This window comes from Bidens hawaiensis, unplaced genomic scaffold, assembly GCF_021521415.1.
Source record: "Bidens hawaiensis isolate Kalapana, Puna unplaced genomic scaffold, B.hawaiensis_p1.1 tig00021362_1, whole genome shotgun sequence".
Classification (NCBI taxonomy): domain Eukaryota; kingdom Viridiplantae; phylum Streptophyta; class Magnoliopsida; order Asterales; family Asteraceae; genus Bidens; species Bidens hawaiensis.
In genome coordinates, this window is record NW_027493313.1 from 74093 (window position 1) to 92768 (window position 18676).

The following is an 18676-nucleotide window of genomic DNA, read 5'->3' on the forward strand; positions in this document are numbered from 1 at the left end:
TTGAACCGGCTTGGGACCAGTTTCGCTATAGGTATTAGAAATAAAGATGAGATTTTCATAAAACTGACATCTAGAGCTATAATAAGGTTCACGTTGCAGGAAACATTAGGTTGTTGAACGTGAATTGATTATAGCATCCAAAACTGAAGTTATATAGTTCGTGCCATTGGGTCAAACGAGAGCGAACGAGCAAACTGGAATAGAAAAGTACTAAAGGATGAACCGGACCAAGGTCCGATATAAAGATGTTAGGTCCCAAACACAATGAACAAACTTGAGGTTCTATAATCGCTACATGTGCATCTGCTCCAAGCGTCCAGACAAGAGAGACATCGATACGAGTCGCATAGGGCAACATAAAAGGGAGATTATAGGATGTTTTTAAGAAGTTTGATTAAACTAAAAAAAGTTTCAAATTTAATACCTATATATATATATATATATATATATAACAAATTTAAAAACAATTTGTTAACGGTATAACGCTTCGGTTTTCAAACAGGATTCTCCCATGTTGTTTAAACAGGATACATATATATTTTCACATCGACCAAAACCCACTGATTGAACCGGATTGGGACCAGTTTCGCTATGGGTATTAGAAATAAAGATGAGATTTTCATAAAACTGGCATCTAGAGCTATAATAAGGTTCACGTTGCAAGCAACATTAGGTTGTTGAACGTAAAATGATTATAGCATCCAAAACTGAAGTTATATAGTCCGTGCCATTGGGTCAAACGAGAGCGATTGAGCAAACTGGAATAGAAAAATACTAAAGGATGAACCGGACCAAGGTCCGATATAAAGATGTTAGGTCACAAACACAATGAACAAACTCGAGGTTCTATAATCGCTACATGTGCATCTGCTCCAAGCGTCCAGACAAGAGGGACATCAATACGAGTCGCATAGGGCAACATAAAAGGGAGATTAGAGGATGTTTTTAAGTAGTGTGATTAAACTAAAAAAAAGTTTCAAATTTAATACCTATATATAATATATATATATATATATATAACAAATTTAAAAAACAATTGGTTAACGGTATAACGCTTAGGTTTTCAAACAGGATTCTCCCAGACCGTTTAAACAGGATACATATATATTTTCACATCGACCAAAACCCACTGATTGAACCGGCTTGGGACCAGTTTCGCTATGGGTATTAGAAATTAAGATGAGATTTTCATAAAACTGACATCTATAGCTATAATAAGGTTCATGTTGCAGGCAACATTAGGTAATTGAACATAAAATGATTATAGCACACAAAACTGAAGTTATATATTCCGTGCCATTGGGTCAAACGAGATCCATCGAGCAAACTGGAATAGAAAAATACTAAAGGATGAACCGGACCAATGTCCGATATAAAGATGTTAGGTCCCAAACCCAATGAACAAACTCGAGGTTCTATAATCGCTCCATGTGCATCTGCTAGAGGGACATCGATACGAGTCACATAGGGCAACATAAAAAGGAGATTAGAGGATGTTTTTAAGTAGTGCGGTTAAAACTAAAAAAGTAACAAATTCAATATCTATATATATACATATAATTTAAAAAACAATTGGTTAACGGTTTTACGCTTAGGTTTTCAAACAGGATTCTCCCAGACTGTTTAAACACTGTTTAAACAGGATACATATATATTTTCACCTCGACCAAAACCCACTGATTGAACCGGCTTGGGACCAGTTTCGCTATGGGTATTAGAAATAATTTTGGATCCGAAACATGCTTTTTTAATCTCTATTGGGGGTGAGAGGGGGCATTGTAATGGGAATGAGGTCGGTACCATGCCAGTGTGGTACCAAATAAATCGTTACCAAATTTCTTAAAAAGTGTATTATACAGTACCGGTTTTGTACAATACAAGGTACTTGTTACAAGATGATCTCTATATTGTATTTGTACCAATATCGAATTTCTGAAAAAACAGGTACCGAACACCCTACTGAATCTATCGGTACGATATGAATTCGACGTGGTACGCAGTACCAAAATTTCATCCCTAATTGCTATCAAAATGCCATCTAAAATGCCATCTAAAATGTAAATAGGAGATAGAGGGAGCCCAAATAGAGGTTACAACTACATCAAGTCATCAGCAATTGCAATGATGTTTAATGTCCATCCTTTTGAGCTACACTGACATGTTTCAAGTGCACATTTGTTGTAGTATATAAAGCTCATAAGTCATACCAAAAGTTCTAACAAATGAAAAGGTGTTAACATTCCCCAATATACGGATCACACATTAAACTCTTGACATTCCGAGTTTCCGCTCAAACAGACGAACGAAAAGGTAGACCTGCAACACGCTTGCACCGATCAGAGCTGCTGATTCAAAGAGTGCTTTGTGCATTGCTCTACTGCTCATCCCTTCATTTACTGCAATAATCAAACACATCAATCAACCAGAGTAAAACACCCCATTTAGACAGTCATAAGAACTGTTGACTTTTGAGTTTGACTTCCAAATTTGGGCCACAATATTATCTTTAGTTTGGGCCACTTTAAGGCCCGGTCTAGCCCAAACCCAGAAACACCTACAATCCCAGTTTTAAACCCGAAACCCTCTCCAAAAAAGCCTGAAGGCCCAGACATAGCAGAAATATCAACATTTTCTCTTAATCATTTTTAACCAATGATAGCAAACATGATGTAAATTGCGTTGCTATTATTGGTAAAAGTGTTAATAAAGTTGCCAATTTGCACTATCGAATTATAGCAATATTAAGTAAACTGCGTTGTTATGTAATTCTTGAACAATTTATTTTAGATAATAAGCTCAAAAAAATTGAAGTGATAGCTTTATTAATATGTCTTTTTGTTAAAGGGCTAAGAGATCATACTTAATGCCTGACGATCAGTCTCGGCCTCGAGCCAATGTTGTTCAAATTGAATGTTATATAAAGCATCCTCTAACTTCGATATCTGTTCCAAAATTGGTTTGAAATGATCTGCAAAACAAAACAAAAATCATTCAAAATAAAAAATGAGAATGAATGAATAGCCAAGCTGGATAGACTCAAATCCTTCTTTCTTCCCCAGCGAAATGTAGAATCAAAATCTGCCGAATCACTTATTTTATGATGGAAAAAATTAATAGAATTTTTGAACTATCTTACTAGACATTCTGGTGGATTTGTCTTGTGAAAATGCCAAAAAGAACCACTCTTGTAATGTACAGTTTAAGTTGACTTGGATTATATTTTATTTTATTTATAGTGTCAAAACACGTAAAATTTAGAAAAAAACACAGGACAGATGGGCAGAACAATATATTCATGGGTCAAGAGTCACACAAAGTAATAGATTGAGCCACAACCCTCCAAAACAGCTAATGTTAAAAAAGAAAAGATTATTATTACCATCATACATGTCATATTAAGTACTAAAAATTTATATGTTTTAACTTGAACCCGTTTTGAAACGTTACTCAACCCATTGACCCATCCATTTAGCCACCTCTGCAAACTGTCAACATGATATGCAAATATCATGGTCAACTATTTCAGTGAATTCTTTAACATGTCCTCAACAATTCATGCAAATTTTGGGAACAAGAATTAAGTAACAATGAATAATAAGACCACCAAACTATTCAAGCCTTTTTATTAAGTTCACCTAACTAATCAAGTTTATCATTAAGTTAACCAAACTATTCAAGTTTTTCATTAAGGTCGGACAAGTCCAACAATCGAAACTACTACATGTCACCCGAGTATGTATCCCATTTTATCCAAGCATAAAAAAACCACGAGTAACAAACAAAAAAAATAAGCAAATATCTTACCGTCTTTTGCATGCTCAGCATCGTTATAAAAGTGGCTGGAATGAACATCAAAGTCAATAGTTTCATGGTACGGTGACTTGTTCTTGAAACAAAACTTATAAAGCCCTTCATTATGCGCCACAAAATCTGATTTATCGCTCGTTTTGTCATGAAAATCTTGAATTTGCTCATCTTTCGGTCCTTTCACCTAATAATCACAAAGTCATCAAATTCATTAGTAAAAAATGTAAAAAAAAAAAAATCTTCTAATTAGTCAAACCTAATTTCTAATTTTGACTTTCAAGGATTACAATTTCGTAGTCTAGGGATTCTTTTAGCCCCGAAAAAACATCAATAATAACTAGATCTAACAATATACATACAAAAATTTGAAACAAATAAAGTAAAAAAACAAACATCATCGGAATTAACGAACTAGGATTGGAAATTGATTATTAAACAAATCGAAAGATGCAAAGATCCGATGAATACCACAAGATCAACGCCGTCTTCGTTATAATGCCAAGCGCCTTCAACCTTAATAACAACAAACGAAAATCGAACGGTGGAACCGTACTCGGCTTTATGCGAGAAACATTCTTCTCTGTCGATGACAAATCTGATCCCCAACACGACGCCTATGTTAGCCGTCAGAACCAACAGTACGGCCGCAGCCACCGCCGTAGAAAACGTTCTCATCTGAATCAAACATAAAGAGTTCAGTTCAAGAGAATTAAGGATTGATGGATCGGTGGTTCAAGTTAGTTTACCTTTTGATTCGTTATGGATTAGTGTCTGGAATTCAGGTAGGAAGGACCAAACTGGAAACAAGTTTCACCCAAACTTGAACTCAAGTCGTACGTTAATCACTTTTATTTATGTTTGACGGTTTTATGTCACTGAGCCGTAAGTAACTCAGCGAGATTCTGGGCTAGAAATGAGATTTCCCGGCCCAATAACGGGTTTACAATGAAATCCGGCATTATGAGTTTAATACTATTAAAAACATAATATTAATATAGCAAAATATATAATTGCATGACTAATAAATACATATTATACAATTACAAATATTAAATTTATATCCGAAAATAAATCAGCACATAAAATATTTAATTAAAAAAAGACTAGGGAGTCAAATATGAGTTGAGTATTAACTTATAAAAATATTGATGGGTTTAGTTCATTCGAGCTTACATTCTGTTGACTTAAACAAATTTTAGTTCATTCGACTCGTTTAGCTTTGCACATAAGTCTTGTGACTAAAGTTGTTTGCTGCCTTAAAAGGTTGCAAGTAGGATAACAGTTGAGACTCAAGATCAGCTTAAGAAACTTTAATAACTTAACAAGTCCGAAGTTTGAATTTACTTAAAAAAAAAAGTAAAATATGCTAGCTAACTCAAAGGTTTGGAAAATCAGATGAATAGAGTAACTAGCATATATAGTTCTCAAAACCGGAAAAGAGCGTAAAACGACCTACATAACCTGTTTGATTGAGTACTCTTGAATTGCCTTTATTTGGGTTGTTTGGTTTTGGGTTGGACATGCAAATTAAATCAATGGCTGGACCGAACTTTTCAAAGTTTTTATTCTATAATTTTCCAAAATCTCATTGATACTACATGCCCCGTATTTTGTTTATTTGTTGCTACAAGACTTTAGTCACCTCCAGTAGCAGTGCATGAATATGAACTCATATGGTTTAGGTTCATCTCATTGGTGATGCATCTTCATTTCTTGTTTTCTCTGGCTAATGAGCTACAACCACAAAATATATAAATAAATAAATAAAGCTCGTTAAAAGTCCCCGGATCTAGAGCTCCAAGAGCGCTCCGACAACAAGTCATTATTTGTATGAGATATATTAAACATAAGCATTACTAAATTCTAGTGAGTAAGTTCACAAGTATGAGATGTCGGAGCCGAAGAACATGATATATGTCTACAAGGTCAAGGTGGTATTTATAGTGCTGAATTTCTTGGGCATGTAGACTGAAGTTCTGTTATGGGAAAGTTACAGTCAAAACTTCTAAGCATGAACAACCCCACGCAAGATGTTATATCTAGTTTGGTGTCAAATTAAGGGGTGGTTCAAGCATTATTAGGGCCTTTGCCCCTTTAGTTTGTTAAACTTTAAACAAGTGAATCAAGAACACAAACTTTTATTAACAAAACGATGAATGCAACATCATCCGGCTCTTAAGACGTACTGACCACCATGTAAACAATTAATACAACCAGTTCAATGAATTAAGATACGGGCCATCAAGCTAGGAAAACATTTATAAATTATAATGAGTATTATTAGTATAATTATAAAAATGGCCCGAAGCCCACATAGTACTCATCGTATTCATACGATATCAATACGCTACAAAAAATAGAAAACAGTAGAAACAAACAAAGCAAGAACAACAGATTTAACCGTAACAGAATCCGGAATCTTCCCGTTATCTTTACGAACAAAAAGAGCCGAGTACAATGGCACGTTGAGCACAACCAATGCACCACATAGTACAGCATGAATCGCCATGGTCTCATAGTACACTCTCCTAGTTACTGTATCCATCAACACTGACTTCATAACAAGTCCTAGAAAACACACCAAGTTAATCACCGATAATGTGGCCACTGTCGTTGTTAGCGGCGACGACACACCAAATTCCATCATTTCTTTCTCGTATCTCTCTTGAATGTCATCATCCATCACTTTTGAGCTGATTACAAACGACAAATCAGATCCTAAAATAGTGTCGAGTAACGCGAAAAGGTATGAGCTTGTGCGTTTGTAGAGCCAGATTCTCCGGTCGTTCCACCACCCTCTGGTGGTGCCACCACAACGAAGAAATTCGAGGTAGTCGAAAGCGGAGATGGAGACTATGATGTATGCAAATGGGAGAAACCATCCACTTGTTACCTGGATATAGGCAAAATCATAATCACATAAGAACACAAACAGATATACATGATTCCACAAGTATACATGCATAACGAGTAATGAACACAATTAAACATGAACGAGAAATGATAAATAGATGACATACCGCGGGGAAAAGTGGGACCCCTTTAAGGAGAAAAAGTGAAGGGACAATGGAGTAATAAAGAGTTGGCGCGGAGGAAGGGGCCCATAAGCAGTAGATCAAATAGCTCATAATGAGACCCGGGTTAACCTTTCCGAGCGCGTACCAAGCAGGGCTATATTTTGAGAGTAAGATCAAGAAATCACCCTCGGACCACCGCTTATGTTGCACGAGGGTTTGCTCAAGTGTGGTTCCAGATACGCCTAGAAACGCCTCACGTCTTGGATTGTAAAACACTGATTTCCATCCTTTGCAGTGGATCGATAGGCCCGTTATTACATCCTCAACGGGGCACCCGTATTTCAAGCCCATCTATATTACAAAAACACATTGCAATGTCAAAAATAGTTAAAAGTTATTAAATAAATCCTTTGCAGTGGATTGATAGGCCTCCTAACCCGCCAGGTTTAAACAAACACGGCCGATTAAGCTCAATGTGTTTGCAATTCGACGTAAAACATTTAGCTATATGGGCTGTGTTTGGGTACACGAATTTAACTCACCAACCCATCAACCTGACTTAGAAATGCAAATAATACTTATTACCTCTTTGCCCCATTCGGTATTATTTTCAAAGGTGCAACTCGCAAGATTCTTTATTTCTTCAAACGTGTTTTCTGTTATTTCCTTGTGATCATTGTCCATTTTCCATTCGATTCTACTTTCACCATCAAAGCTTTTTCCTAACAGAATATCCCTTCGGTGAAAGCAGCCCGTTCCAACGTACAAAGGACCACCATTTCCATCCAAACCATGGAAATCCACCTTCATTAATCAACAAAAAATGTTATACGATCGTTCATTTTGACTAATTATCCACATTTTAATTAGAAATTTATATTACCTCGCGGAGTACTCTCATAGAACCACCATAAACTTCATTTCTTGTAACGTTTTCAAAACATTGCGGGTATTGAACGAAGGCAATCTCGTGGCCTTCTTCTTCATCCATGAAAAAGCAAAGCGCGTCTCTCACAGTGTCACTGTTATTCGAGTACATGTCACAATCGACATTGAGAATTATCGGGCCATTGCTTATCTTTGACGAGACCCTTATCTACATTAAACAGTTATGTTGTTATCAAAACCACAAAAAGAATAATATGTTAGTGTAATAAATCGGGTTGTAATTATGTAAGCCCAATCTACTTTTCTTCTCGCTTCTTTTATTTCACATTTCATCCATCGTAGTATATAAATTTACAACTAGCTTGTATAATTAACAAAAAATTTCATTTTTTAATATGTTTTTATTCAACCCGTGTAATACATTAGTAACATATTAATGAGCACTTACCAATGCATTCATGGCTCCAGCTTTGAAGTTATGGAAATGCTCTGGTCTCTTTTCCCTAGCCATATATACCAATTTTGGAAGGCTTTGCCCTTCTGCATCCTCATTATGATCAAGCAAAACCTGCAAAAGCATAAGTATTTGAATTTTGAAAACCTATATTTGATTTGGAAGACAAGTTGAGATAATTCTTAAATTTCAAGTGTCGTTTACTTGAACGATAGCCTCATGATCTCGTGGAGATGTAAACGAATCCCATTCTTTGAATCCTTCATGTTCTAACCGCAATTCATCAGGAACTCTTCCCTCGCTTGTCACATTTTCAATTCGACCTTTCATTTCTTCAAATAAGTTCTGCAATGTGAACGAAAACACCTAAGTCATTCAAATCTTTTTTCTTTCCTTTAGTAAAAACGATAGCATCATAACCTATCAAAGCATTTTTATTACATCAAAATGGAAGGCAAACAGACAACAAGTCGTCGCTAGCCTTTTACAGATAGCAACACCAAGTCTTTAAAAAAGTATAAACTCATAGATTTTGGCGTCATACGTTACTATGCATGCATTATGTACTATGCATGACCTGTTGGACTCCACTAAGTATAATCACTGAACACAAGTATTACCTTAACGATAACGTAATCATGATCGTGTTTCATGTCTGAAGGACGAGATGCTGATTTAAAATAGGCAACCGGAGAGCGTTGCTCCACCTTGTAGTTTCTACAGTATGGCAGCCAGTGTTTAGAGAATATGGCTGCTTGAGTGAGAGCATAGAAGGTAAGTTCAGAGCCACCGTCGTCGGAGAGATAGACGGAGAGCTTCTCAGGCGGGTAATCATACGCCATTACTGATAAAACAGTGCTGACCACCATCATTGGTGGCTCAATTTTGGGGTCTGCCGTGCAAACGAATATGTCTACTCCTGGCAAATGCTTTTCATACCTGGTTTATGTTGACATAAATATTGGTTACCAAAGATTAGTTTACTACAATCATTTAAAACAAAAACTACATATTTTATAATTTCACACTTTTTTATAGTCGCTTCTTATAAATAATTTATGTTAATGCATTTCCCAATGATACATAAACAAGGTATTTTTGCCTTTCTGGTCATTTATGTATATAGAGAAGATATAGCATGAATATTTTGAATTCATAATCTTTTTAGAACGACGAATATCTTATATGTTAGGCCACTGCGGTCTCTAATTGGAGAGTCTTGTTGCCCCATTATGATCAAACTATGTTGTCTTAACCAGCCTCATGTTAGCCTCAGAGTTTGGTTTGGGCGTTCCCCCAGGAAACCATACCGCTAACTGTAAAACTTGATGCAACACCAACTTGAAGGACCCGAATGACTAATACGAAAAGTGTAAGGGTGGTACGGAAGATCTCAAGGGCCGGTTTGGTGGAGATCCAAATATCAGGGACCAAGTTGAATTACTTGATGTCATAGCTATCTTTTATTTATTATTAAATAAAGTAGAAGTATAGTTTGATTATATTTCCTAGTTTCAGTAGGATTAGAATTATGGGTGTTATATAAACTCATCAAAAGGTTTATTTTTAGCGAGTAGTATGAATTCCGTTCTTGTTTCTTATTAATAAAAAGAGTCGCATAAACGTTTTATGCAAAATCGTGTTTGGTGGTTTTGATTCACTTGTCTATGGTTTAACACCGACCGCCACTTAACAGCCGTTGTGCCACCACAAGAGCAGAACTCTCTTGCGTAACACACGGTGGGACTAAAACCCAAGGGAGCAAACTGACAACCTTGCAAGGTCTAACACAAAATCCTTCGTTGTCAATAATATCCACCCAAAGTGGCACAAATAAGAATTGAACTTGTTCTCCATTAAAGAACCCAAACCTCAACCACAAAACCACAAATGAGCGATTTTTGAATTCATCAGCTATTAGTTGGAGTAACAACTATAGTGTTTTTATTTTATTGAAGTTTCAAAAATTTATAATATTTAGATATTTTTTAATTACAACTCTTGGTTATATATGACAAAAAAAAATACAAGCTTACTGCATTTGGAATGATGGAATCTATCTCTCATTTTTAATAGACAGAATTACAAATTTTGTCCTTTAAAAAAAGCCAAATTACGGTTCGTGTCTTTTTCTTACTTTCCTTGCAGGCAGTGTACTTTAAACTTTTTTTTTTTACAAGTTTTGTCCTTTACGCTAACTAGGTTAAAAAAAGTCAGTTAAATCCCCTCACGTGAGGTGCATGTGAGGGCATATTGGTCTTTTTGCATACCCTGCAACTTCTTCTTCTTCATTTTGCAGATCTTTACCTTCTTCTTCTTCATTTCTTCTTCTTCAATAGCACCACCACCAAGTGTCACCGTCACCACTACCATTCCAACCGGTCACGGATGATGTATATGATTGGTCAGAAAAAGGGAAAGACCATGATATTATTATTGATGGCAATAATAATAATAATAAGAAGAAGAATAATATACTTTTGAAACGAAGCAAGTCGTCAGCAACTTACTTAGACGACAGCTTAACCAGCCCACACAAACGTGGGTTCTGGTCATTCATCCACTTACAAAAACACCCCAAAACTCAGAGACATTTCGTCGAACGTCTTACGTGCATCCAATATCAGATCTAATCAAACCGACAGTGAAATCATCGTGGTTGAAGAAACCGAAACCGAAAGCCCATGTCCGTACGACCGGAAGGTATCCAGATCCAGATCCGTCGGGTGCGGCAGCCGGAGCTTCTCCGGCGACTTCTTCGAGCGAATCTCAACCGGGTTCGGCGACTGCACGCTGCGGCGCGTGGAGTCACACCGCGAAGGGAAGCCAAAACACGCCGCCATGCGCACCGGCGGACAGGAATGCATTAAGGAGAGACTCCGGTGCGATGGCTTGTTCAGTGGGTTTATGATTACGTCATCGTCCTCGTCGTCTTATTTTGTGGCTTCAAACCCTAAGGTGACGTCATCGGTGGCCGGAGCAGATCACGGCGAGCAGCATTCACGGAGCCGGAGCTGGGGGTGGGCGTTGGTGATGGTGGTGGCGTAGAGAGAGAAATAAGAGATGGGTTTGATGATTGGGGATGGAGATTGAATCTGGGTTTTGATTTGATTTTGGTGTGGTGGATGATGAAGTTTGCAGGTACATACGAAATGACAAAAATGCCCTTACAGCAATAAAATAATAATAATAGAACCAAAACTAAAATAGCCAAATAGGCTGTCTTCCTTTGTTGAAATACTTATAATATAAGTTAATTAATAATTTATTATAGTCAACAAATGGAGAAATGAAGAGAGATAGACAAGAACCACCTTTGAGAGAGTCTTTGTTTGAACGTGCGCCTATAGGTTGGATTCCAGCGAACTGATTGAGTCAACATCCAATACAAACCCAACCATATCTCCACCACAAACATCCCCATCCAAACCCAACTCCGGCCACCGGAAACTGGCTGATGTGTAGCTCTGTAAACCCATATACATATAATACTTACTAACACTGTTGTTGCAAATACCTTGTGTAGCTTCCTCCCTTTGCCTCTTTGTGTCTCAAATAATCGACTGTTTTCATCATCCATTTCTCTCTCTCTCTCTCTCTAGATGGATAGCTAGCTAGCTCTATATTGTTTGTGTGTTTCTGTATGTGCATATAAGCATATTTATACAATTATACTTACTAATAATGTATGTTCTAGGTGAAAGGTCTATTATTATTTATATATTACATTGATATGTGAAACACGTCCAATTATTTCTTATCTTCACAAATAACAATTCCCTACCTAAAATTTAGTATATTAAACACAACTCTCTCTATTCTCATTCATTTTAATGACAAGTATGTATATTGAGATAGAATACAAGCATACAACAAGTTACGTCGCTAACCTTTTTTATTATGTTAAGTTCTCTTACCAACTTAATACAAGTATGTATAAGTTTTGATTAAATATATGATAACGTTTGTTTATATATAACGATTGATTTAAAATTGTTTGCTAAAATATGGGGATAATACCATAAACCCCACCCACAAACACCCCCACAACGCATGTACTTTGCTCCCTCTCGTTTGTCCTCTGCCACGTCTACAAAAGAGCATCTACAAACTTCGTGTTAATGGTGTGCAGAAAACCAAATTAACTGAACTGAAATTGAATTAACCGAAAAAACCGAGCTGTAGGTAATTAATTTTTGTTTTTTTTTAAAAAACGATTTTTTGGTTTCGGTTTTGCATTTTTAAATAACCGAACTGAATCGATTGATGGTGATGAAGGTGATGAAGATTGGTACTACACTTTGAATTAAAGATGAATAAAATGATGAATGGAGATTGAGACTAAACTTTTAGTGTTTTTTTATTAGTAACTTTGTTGAAATTTAAATTCTATTATTCTAGCCTATTTTGTTTTTTGAATTTAATACATGTGGTACTCTAATACGTTATTACAAAGCTTAAAGTCATCCTTTTCATTTTTAAATTTTCTTTAACAATGCCTACACAAAATTGAAAAGAAAAAAAACAAAAAACCCGACTATAACTAAATCGAAACCGAATATAACCAAAAACTCAAAAACTGATTGGTTTGTATATTAAAAAAACAATTACTTTAGTTTTGATTTCACCTAATAACCGAACTGAATCGTATTCGACCTTAGTTTGCATTGTGAATGCTCTTACTAATAATTGTAAGATTATAAACGGATATAATTTATCCATTAAAAAAAGGAAATAGCAAAGTTTGACTTGGGCATGCAGAATCAACTATCAAGTGGGTGCCAAACCAACCAGCCTTGTTTACTTGGTGGTCTCATTTATTTTGACCGGGGTGCTGGCTTTCCGTTTTGATTATTTTCCCGTAGTAATTCTTTGAAATTTGAACATGTGACTAGTTGGGTTCTCTCCTCATATTAAAATTTAGGTACTACATATATAGTATTAGAGCATTCTCAACTCATCTAATTATATTATTAAAATAACAGGCTTTATGTCAAAATCCCCCCTTTTTATTGGTTGATGACTATACTTACCATGTATATCAATGGCTTCTCTATTTTTCATCTTAATAAAATAAATCAAAAATATATTTAAATAAGATTTATCAATGCTATTAAAGTATTTTCTTTCATCTTTCATTTAATGTTTAATTTTGAATTTTGAATACTTTATAATTATGTTTGAAGTTAATAATTCTAACTATAATAATGTTTTATAACTAATTTTATTTTATTATTTTTGGTTTATTTCATTCACAACCTTTTTTTTCTTCACATCAGGCTTAATTTTTTTTATATAATAGATATAGATAATATATAATATATGGATTTAATATATAAGAGATTACGAATTGAATATATAATATATAATTTAGATAATTACTTGATATTTCATCAACAGAAGAGATTACGGATTTAATATACAGATTGGTGATTTTAAATATTCTAATTGATTATATTGGATTTAAATCAAATAATATACAATAATTGATTTTAGTGAATATAGTAAAACTTAATGATGGTTAATCATAACAAATATACGTAACAAATAATCAAATCAAATAATATACAGATTGGTGATTTTACATATTGACTGATTTAAATAATTGGTGATTTAAAATAAGAAAAGTGATTATATTGGATAAATTAAAACACTAGACATCATAGTATCCGGCGCATGTTAATAAATAAATACAAAATTAGTAACTTTTATTTTCACACCTTATATGAATTACATTACAATTGATGTTTAAATGTTTAAATATAGTCAACTTTTAGATTAAATAATATTACATTTATACTAATCTAATTTTGTAACATTACATTTTAGTAAATTCAAAATTTGAAAATACATTAATTACGATTTCCATTCTATTCGTTCTTACTATAAGTTTTTAGAATTTTTTGAAATTTCCTACATTTTTGTTTCTAATCAATTACCTGTATACCTTCCTACATTAAAAAGTCTCCCATAATTCGTCTCAGTTAATTAAATATTTTATTAACCATCCTTAAGATTTACTATAAATACAACTGTTGACCTATTGACTGATTTAAATTACATTACATAATATATGGTGTTATAATTGATGTTTAAATGTTTAAAAATAGTCAACATTTAGATTTATATTACGGATTTAAATTCAAATTTTGAAAATTCCATTAACTACGATTTCCTTTCTATTCGTTCTTACTAAAAGTTTTTTGAAAATTTTTGAAATTTCTTAAATTTTTGTTTCTAATCAATTAGCTATATGCCTTCCTTCTATAAATGAGTCTCCCATAATTCATTTCGTATAAATACGTAACTTTGATGGGGGTAATTCTTACACCATCAAACCCTCTTTAGCAAAAACGATTAGCCTTGTGCCAAAGGTTTTTATTTTGGGTTGTTTTTATTATATCATCCATTTTTGTATTCATATTTTGGCTTAAAAGTGTTTATTTTTCTAAATGATTTTTTTATTTTTAAAAATTTTTCACCACTAGCAAGATGGAGCTAACAAATATCACCATGTTGAACCAATTGGACGTTCTTAACAGTGAGTGTATCCTAAATGTGCGTATTTTAAACTTTGGCGGCTGAAGGACAATTCAAAGCCCATATTTTAATTGATATATAATTTTTTTATAATCTCTTTAGGTTGTAAATCAAAATCCAAGATTGAATTAATATGTTGAAGTTATTACGGTTTTCCGGTAACGTTTTCCAGTAAGGTTTTATATTTATTTTAAGTTTTATATTACTTTGTTATAATATCTTTAGATTCTATATCAAAATCCAAAATTAAGCTGATAATTTTTCGTTTTGTTTGTATTTATATTAATATTTATATGATTTTTTCTTATAATCTTTTTATGTTATATATCAAAATCGAAGATTTAATGCAAATCTTCACTATTTTGTTTTTCCGGTAACGCGATTCAAATTTTCCGGTTGTAAATTATAACATCAATTTTAGATTTTTTCACATGATTCAAATCTTCTATAATTTGTAATATATTTATTATGTGATATTAATATTAATATTTAATTTTATCATTTCAGGTTATTGTCCCCAACTTGGTATAGCTAATTTCATGGATTGAGAATTGTTTGATAAGATATCTTTTATTTTTGTTTAATATTGATTTATATTTATGTTAGTGTTTATGTATTTGTTTATTTTTCACAATTTATGTAATTTAATTGATTATTATATAATCCCGAAATGAAATTTAGTTGATTATTCTATAATACATTAAATTATCTATAGTAAGATAATCAATCTTATATTGTTGTTGGTCAAAGTCCAATTATATTGAATAGGTTTACATAACATTTACATATTTAATTATATTGAATATGTTTAAATAACAACAATTTGAATAAATTAACGATTTGACTCAATTTGACCATTTATATTGAATATGTTTAAATAAAATTTACATATTTAAACATAATTCTCATTCCTAATTTGACTAATTTTTTTCAACCCTTTTTATTTTCTTGAATACCATCCATAAATATAAACTCATTTCATAATTATTCAATATTCATACACTAAATAAAAAATATTAGTTTCTTCTAAATATTTCAAGTTATTGTGAATTTAATGTCAATTTCAACTAAATTCCTTAAGTGAATAATAAAAATTATTTATTTGAACCATTTTGAAATTCGAATTCTTGAACACTTACAAAAATAGGTTATATAGTTAATAATATGGTGCTCACGTACATTATAGAATCATTAATACATTTGACCAATTTAATATGTTTTTATTATAATTTTTTAATTACCGTGTTTTAATTAAGGTAACCAATAAATTATTATTGTTAATTAATTAATGTATTTACGTTTTTATAAAGATTCTTATAATACGTGTTTTAGTTAGGTTAGGTAATATAATGTTTTAAACACGATTAATTACAATATAATTAAAATTGATATGTTTAATTCTACACCATATTTCAAGCTAGAGCATAAAATTAGTAATGTACAAGAATAAGCAAGTAATTGATATTTATTACCATTAACATAATTAATCATATCAATTAAACGAATTTTGGTAACCGGTATGAATTGTCAATTCCTATACATCTAAAATTAGACCCAATTAACAATAACATAAATAATTAAGCCTAGAATATAACTTTGTTTAGCTTTATAAAAAAATAATATATAATAATTAAGCCTATATATTAAAATAATTTTTACTAGAGACGAGATATGAAATTGAAAATTTTAATTGAGTCAACTAATTAAAAATAAATGTATAAGCTAACTTCAAATGATGTTTATTATACGGGATATGATACAATTAATTAAGCCTATGTATATACTATATTTCTTTATTAAAATGATGTTTACTAAAGAAGGGATAATTTACTTTATGATAAATCATTTAATAGTTTTCTTAATTTACTTTATGATAGTCATTTATCAAAATTAATTACTTTCTATAATAAAAATGGCGAGACTAACTTTTCTAATATTATTAAATATCCCACAATTCAAAATCATTTGAATATCCAATCACATTCAATTACCAAAACCACATATCATTCAATTTATCATAATTATGCAAAATCATCAGTTTATGAATTAATTGTAATTAAAATATTTAATTATTCTCTATATAAATGGGAAAATGTGTTGACTTTTTTTATTTTTAAGAAATTAAGAGATTCAGTTTCACAACATTTGGTACCAAGCTTAATAACATATTTTCATATTTAATTTATTTATTATGTTTACTTAAATTTATATCATTGACTTTTGTAGGAATTATTAAAAGCTTTTTTGAGGCATTTTTATGGTGATGACGCCCCATGTCGAGATATAATGATTAGAATGAATAATACTATTATACAATAGTAAGCATCAATTACTATCAAATATTTAAGAACCACTAAAAATTATTTTATTCACCTTTTGTATGTATTAAAAAATGAATACATTATTAGTATCTAACTAACGGAAAATAAGATATCAAAAGGCTATATAAATTATCATCTCATGCTCAATCTCTAATCGGGTGTTAGTTAAAAACTATTTTTTATCGAAAGCTTTATAAACTATTTTTTATTATAATTACATATCAGGAGCTTGACAGTGGAATTTGAATACAAGGTAATTTCTTACTTTATATTCATCAATTGCGTAGTTAATTTAATTTTGACCTTTAAATTGATTAATTACTAATTAGTTATTTAATATTTCTTCCATGATGGTTTAGATACAACACTGTAGATTTTTTGGAATTCCAAACAACATTAAGGTGCTTACAAATTGCATATATATTTATACTGATGGCCAAATATCTCATTTACCTTATCATCACTATACAATATTTTCATTATTAAATTTGAAACTGTGACACCCGGTAAATTCCCAATCCCTTAAACCAAGTAATCAACCTAAATATTAGGTAATTATGTTATGTGCGCCCTGCGCGAGCGCGCCATGTTAGTCAGCGCGTGCATTTGTTATGTGCGCCCTGCGCGAGCGCGCCATGTTAGTCAGCGCGTGCATTTGTTATGTGCGCCCTGCGCGAGCGCGCCATGTTAGTCAGCGCGTGCATTTGTTATGTGCGCCCTGCGCGAGCGCGCCATGTTAAGAACCAGCGTGGGCATATGTTATATGCGCCATGCGCGAATGTTTTGGCTTTATGTTTTCATGTACCTTAACGTTATGTTGTTTAATGGGTTGACCGTCACGCATGATGCTAAGGCGGATGCACCCTAAATCGTTTATGCGCGTGCGGAAGGGAACTAACCTCCCCGCATGGCGGGAACATTGAGAGCTAGTTTGTCTGAAGCTCCAAGATGGAATTGACTTCAACATAACTGATCACTATGTTGAAATACCAAGACCACCTGGAGAATCTACAAATGAAACTCAATGTCCCTAACCGCGAGAAGGTTACGCACCTACCCGCAGCAAAGAAATGTCCTTCACGCAGAAAGCTATGCGCACAAAGTGATACGCACGGAACACTTAGTCTATTCTCCAGACGTAAGGAGATTACTCCCGCCCAAAAAGGAAACAGTAGCGTGTTTCAGAGATTTTCCATTTTTTTTTACTGTACACTGACAAAAGTACCTGAAAAAGCTCACTGTAACACGAAAAGTCAACTGTCAGCCACCCTATTCTCACCAACCCCAGACCTGCATGTCCTGACCAAATCAAAATCAAAATCTTTTATCCACTACTCCACTTTTAAATAAATAATAATAATTTCCATACTTTATCATCATTACCCCTAGATATGAAAAGATTACAATCCCCTAAAGCAAGGGATTGTGTTCCCTTGAGTTTGCCTATAAATATGTAACCTAAATTATCACCCAAAACACACTTCAAAGAACTGCAAACTTGCACTAATCCTCTCCCAAGCATCCGTTGTTTTCATTTCCGATCCTGTTACTAGGTAAGCCGAGAATATAACCTTGAGATCTACTTTCCAACCCTTATATTCTCCTATTTCTTGATCTTAATATATATACTTCTTGTTAATTAATCGTAT

At 33.1% G+C, this 18676-nt stretch overlaps 1 protein-coding gene across 2 annotated transcripts in view; it reads right to left on the reverse strand.

The window, feature by feature from the left end:
• Positions 1-2092: 2092 nt before the first annotated feature.
• LOC143563330 (transmembrane emp24 domain-containing protein p24beta2-like) overlaps positions 2093-18676 on the reverse strand; it is a 156499-nt gene continuing 139915 nt past the window's right edge. Inside the window, exons 2-13 of one of the 2 annotated variants that reach the window (XM_077050895.1) lie at positions 11481-11750; positions 8787-9105; positions 8371-8511; positions 8161-8280; positions 7708-7920; positions 7410-7628; positions 6828-7175; positions 6209-6700; positions 4276-4482; positions 3805-3991; positions 2861-2968; positions 2093-2396 (exon numbers count right to left, since the gene is read on the reverse strand). In XM_077050895.1, coding sequence (XP_076907010.1) covers positions 2263-2396; positions 2861-2968; positions 3805-3991; positions 4276-4482; positions 6209-6700; positions 6828-7175; positions 7410-7628; positions 7708-7920; positions 8161-8280; positions 8371-8511; positions 8787-9105; positions 11481-11746 — 2754 coding nt within the window. In that variant the 5' untranslated portion in view covers positions 11747-11750 and the 3' untranslated portion in view covers positions 2093-2262. Of the gene's footprint in view, positions 2397-2860; positions 2969-3804; positions 3992-4275; positions 4483-4553; positions 4686-6208; positions 6701-6827; positions 7176-7409; positions 7629-7707; positions 7921-8160; positions 8281-8370; positions 8512-8786; positions 9106-11480; positions 11751-18676 lie in introns of those variants that run through there. The other variant, XM_077050894.1, reaches the window with a different exon arrangement.